General features: G+C 49.7%; 1 protein-coding gene across 1 annotated transcript; it reads right to left on the reverse strand.

Moving 5' to 3' along the window:
- Window positions 1–705: 705 nt before the first annotated feature.
- rassf10a (Ras association domain family member 10a) lies at window positions 706–2,241 on the reverse strand. The gene has a single exon (XM_080191565.1). The coding sequence runs from the start codon at window positions 2,239–2,241 to the stop codon at window positions 919–921; it is 1,323 nt and encodes a 440-aa protein (XP_080047691.1). The 3' UTR covers window positions 706–918.
- Between the last annotated feature and the right edge of the window lie 2,372 nt (window positions 2,242–4,613).

Here is a 4,613-nt window from a genome sequence, read left to right on the forward strand (position 1 = left end):
CCAAAATGTGTAGGTTAGGTGGATTGGCCATGGTAAATTGCCCCTTAGAGTCCTAAGATGTGTAGGTTAGGTGGATTGGCCATGGTAAATTGCTTTTTAATGTCCCGAGATGTGTAGGTTAGATGGATTGGCCATGGTAATGTGTGGGGTCACGGGGATAGGGCAGAGGGGAGGTTCTGGATGGGATGCTCTTTCAGAGAGTAGATGCAGACTCGATGGACCGAATGGCCTCTTTCTGCATTGCAGGCATTCTATTAACTGTCTCTATCTCTCTCCACAGGTGCTGTCACATCTGTGAGCTTTTCCAACACTTTTTAAATCACAGTTCTGGTATCTTCTCTGAAGATCTATTATGCCCTTTCTAGAATATAAATTTATCCTATGATGGTTTGGGGGAATTGCAAACCCTTAGCTGCTGAGGGAATCACCTTTTAAATGTACAGTCCGTGAGGTTGGAGAGGGAGTCAGGATTCAGCTCCCACTCCGCGTTAACACTCCCTCCCTCATTCAAATAAAGCGGCACATTTAAACTGATTTCCCCTTCAGACGCCTGAATGCTACATTTACAGAGAGTGACAGATAAATTTCTACAAACATCCGGACGCATGAAGAAGGCAAATAACTTAAAATGAAACTCAGAAGTTAACACTTATTAGAGCCAACCTGTGGCAAAATCGGGAGAGGAACGAAATCCTTCCCCGATAACCACACCTGGGCAACAGCAAGCCGTAACTGTTTGCAAAGGAAAAGGGAATTCTTTTATTGCTGTTTGTTTTCCATGATTATGGGAAGTAAATAGTATTTGTAATCGAGATCCTCCCGTCTTGAAAGCGGCAGAAATCAAATTTCCCTTTGAATATATAACTGGCATTTTCAATAGCTGGTTCCCTGAGAGAGTTTGTGGCTGGTGTGAAACCGCTACACCAGAGACTCGGAGACTGGGATAATGTCAGAGTCCTGACTGTTCATGGAACTGAGGCCAGTGTCCGAGTCCTCATCAGTAATATGACAGTTTGTGGACTGACCCGAAGTTTCGACCCAAGCAGAGCTGCTGATGTCCTGGGTGGTCCTGCTCTCAGGGACACTGACCTGGGGACATGTCCTCGCCTCCTCCTCCTCCTCCCCCTCCCCCTCACCCTCCTCCTCCTCCTCCTCCTCCTCCAGACTCACTTTCTCCAGCAGCCTCTCCAGCTCGCCCTGTTTCTGTTGGCACAGCCTCTGGGTGCGAGCCAGGTGCTTCTTGGTGACCTCCAGGTCGGTGCTTAGCCTCAGGCCGATGTAGAGACTGGCACTGAGCTGGGTGCGGAGCCTCTCCTGCTCCTCCAGGCTGCCCTCGCCAGCTTCGGGGGGCTCCGGGGACTGGCCCTCTCTACTCTCCAGCTCCCCTTGGCGCCTCCTCATCCACCTCTGGTTGAGCTCCTCTTGGATTTCCAGAGTGACCGCTTCCATTTCTTCCTCCCGGCGGGATAGCTCTTCCTGCAGGTGCAACAGTTCCTGGCAGTGCCGGGAATACTCCTCCAGATCCACGCTGAGCTCCCGGGGCTCGGTGTCCGGGGCTCTGTCCACAAGGTAGGTGTCCTGCACATAGTTCACCCCGTGCCTCTTCATGCGGTCAAAGTGGACCCTGGCCTCGTACCTGTCGATCTCCCTGTCCAGCTCCCTGATCCTCTGGACCTGCTGCCGGATGGTGTGGTCCTGGGACAGGACCAGGTGAACCAGGGTCTCCATCCTCTCCCCGCAGCCCCCGGGACCCTTGCCCCAGCTCTGCTCCTGCCTCTTGGAGCGGTTGATCTTGGCCAGCTTCCTGAAGGCTTTGCGGACCACCCGCCTCTGCTTGTCGTGGGGCAGCGCCAGGGTGACCCTGGCCGTGCCCCGCAGGTTGCAGGGACCCTCCTTGCTCAGCACCACCTTGGCCTCGGCGCTCCTGGGGCCGTTGTTGGGCAGCGACGCCTGGCTCTTGACCAGCACGAAGGTGACCTTCTCCCTCTCCTCCCCCCAGGCCCCCCACAGCCGCAGGATCTTGGTCTTGTTGGGCAGGGTCCTCTCGAAGCCCCGCCACTTCTCCACCAGGCAGTAGGAGTCCGGGGTCCCGGGCACGAACTTGCTGCCCTCCCCATTCAGCCTGCTCTCCTCCAGCAAGGCCAGGATCACATCAGCGCAAGTGGTCCTCTTGGAGAGCCCCGAGACAACCTTTTCCTCCTGGCAGAACCACACGCTCAGCTTGCACTCCTCTGTCTCCATGCCAGCCCTAACTCCCCCTCTTCAGCTCCCCTCCCTCCCCAAAAAAATCTCCAGCAAGTCAGGGAAAGGACCCCCGTCCCCTTCAACAAATACCCAACTCTGCTGACCCCCCCCCCCCTCCAGCACCTTGTCTCAGACCTTGCTGCAATCTGACTTCTCCAGCTCCCTCTCCTCCTGTGACAGGTCTTTGACAATAACTCGCTGGCAAACTTATCCACATCATTATTACACGCCCCCTTTTTCCCCCCCTCTCTCAAGCTTTTAGGAATTCCCAATACACTCAGGATTACTCCGAGGAACAGCTTAAACAAAAACCCTCAAATTGTCAGATTCTTAATAACACCCACATCCCGCTGCCCCCCCCCCCCCCAAAAAAAAAGCAATAATTGAGAAATGAAACTCTTAAAACTAATAACAGAGGAATTGGAGCGATTAACTGGGAGACTGTGTATACACACACACACACACACACACTCAGATACTCAGAACAAGGTCGCCCTCTGCAGTCTGACTCGCTGTCAAACTGTCTCTGCCATTCGTTACTGTCACTTCACTCTGCTTAAGTTGTGCATTTGCTTTGGATTCACACTCTTGTTCACCAACACCCGCCCCCCCCCCCCCACCCACACACACACACACACACACACACAAAACTCTGGGAAAGTGGTCCAGTGTTTCTTTGGTAGAATACAATCTGTTTGTTAATTATATAACTGGCTACAAGTACAAATCTCTGATATCTTTTTTTTAAATAATTGCTAAATTGACCCTAGTCTTATGGGATGAGCAGGGTAAATGCATGGGGGTTATGGGGATAGGGTGGGATTGTAGTCAGTGCAGACTCAATGGGCCTCCTTCTGCACTGTAGGGAATCTAGGATAAAGAAACTCCTTCACACTCTCTTTAATTCCTCTGCACCCAGAATATATTCTGAGCACTGTCTCTCTCTCTCTCTCGCCCTACAGAGAAGGTTTGAAAAACTCCCACAAGCATTTCAGACATTTTTACTTTGGGGCTCATTTACTCTTAATAAAACCCCTTGTGCAAACTCGAACATCTCCTGAATATTAACAACGAACCTGACTAAACAGCCCGGCACCAGACTGGCATTTGGAAGTTACTCTCTCCCCCACTTTTGTACATGTTTTTGTTAATAGAAATCTAGTTTGGAACAAGTATTGTCTCAGGACCTCCTCTTATCTAGAAGACCCCCCATCCCTGTGTTAAACTATCCAAATCTATCTTTTACTGAACCCCCTCAAGCGTGATTTTTTTTTAGAAGTTCCTACAGGAAGAATCTAAAAAGTTGTTCCTCATTAGTCAGCAGGACTTCAATCCATTGGCAAACGAGACTCAAGCGTTTGATCAGATTGCTTTCTTTAATCATTTATTCATCAATATTGCGTTGAAGATGCTTGAATTGGTGGCTGGCCCATTCAGTGTGATAATGGACTCCGTCAATCAGACCTTCAAGCTGACTGGAGATGATCTCCACAGCCTCCCATTCTTAATCCATCACTGACACTGTTTCATCTGCTTGAAGGGGGAGCCATCTCCTCGCTCACATGCATCTCCGTGGCAATTTTTTTTTTGGGTTCCCTTGTTATTCTAAAACAGCTTTTGCCTCAAGTCACAACAGAGGCAGCATGTGTGGATGGAGGTGGGTCTACAGAGTGAGGGAATGGGGGGGGAGGGGGAAATGATAGGGAACAGAACACTACATTGTACCAGTCTTTGAAAGCAGAACACGCTCCATTCTTCTGCTCGTGATGAAGCAACTCTTTTTTTAAAGGAATGGCATAAATTGACTGGGCTCTGCTTCTTAGAGGGGCATTGTCAATGGGGAGGGGGGGGGAAACTTTACAAAGAATTTTCAATTCTGTAACTGTCCCAAAAATTGGTATATTTTTATGTTGTCTGGGAAGTGATTTGGGATATTAAAGGTGCTATATAAATGCAAATTATTATTACTGATGCTGGGGTGGGGGGAGGGGATTCAATTGAAATTTTCCAAACTGAGATTGATAGGTTTCTGTTTGGTAAAGGGACTAAATGATTCGGAGCCAAGTTGAATTAAGATGCAAGTCAGATATGATCCAGGGGCTGTATACCACCTTCCCCCACCCCCACCACCAACCTCCCACCCACCGCCACCACTACCACCACCCCATTTCTGTGTGGTACTCATTTACTGACAAGGATGCAAAGACTGTTCATATGATTCGCAGGAACATTAGTGACACCCCTTCCCTCTTTAAATCCGTTACCCGTTTTACCCTCATTACAGATTCGCAGAATCTTACAGCACAGACCAAGGCTATTCGTCCCATCATACCTGTGCTAACTCTTTCAAAGAGCTATCCAATTATCCT

The sequence above is a fragment of the Carcharhinus amblyrhynchos genome, chromosome 6 (genome assembly GCF_965287045.1).
Source record: "Carcharhinus amblyrhynchos chromosome 6, sCarAmb.v2.hapA, whole genome shotgun sequence".
In the NCBI taxonomy this organism is placed as follows: Eukaryota; Metazoa; Chordata; class Chondrichthyes; order Carcharhiniformes; family Carcharhinidae; genus Carcharhinus; species Carcharhinus amblyrhynchos.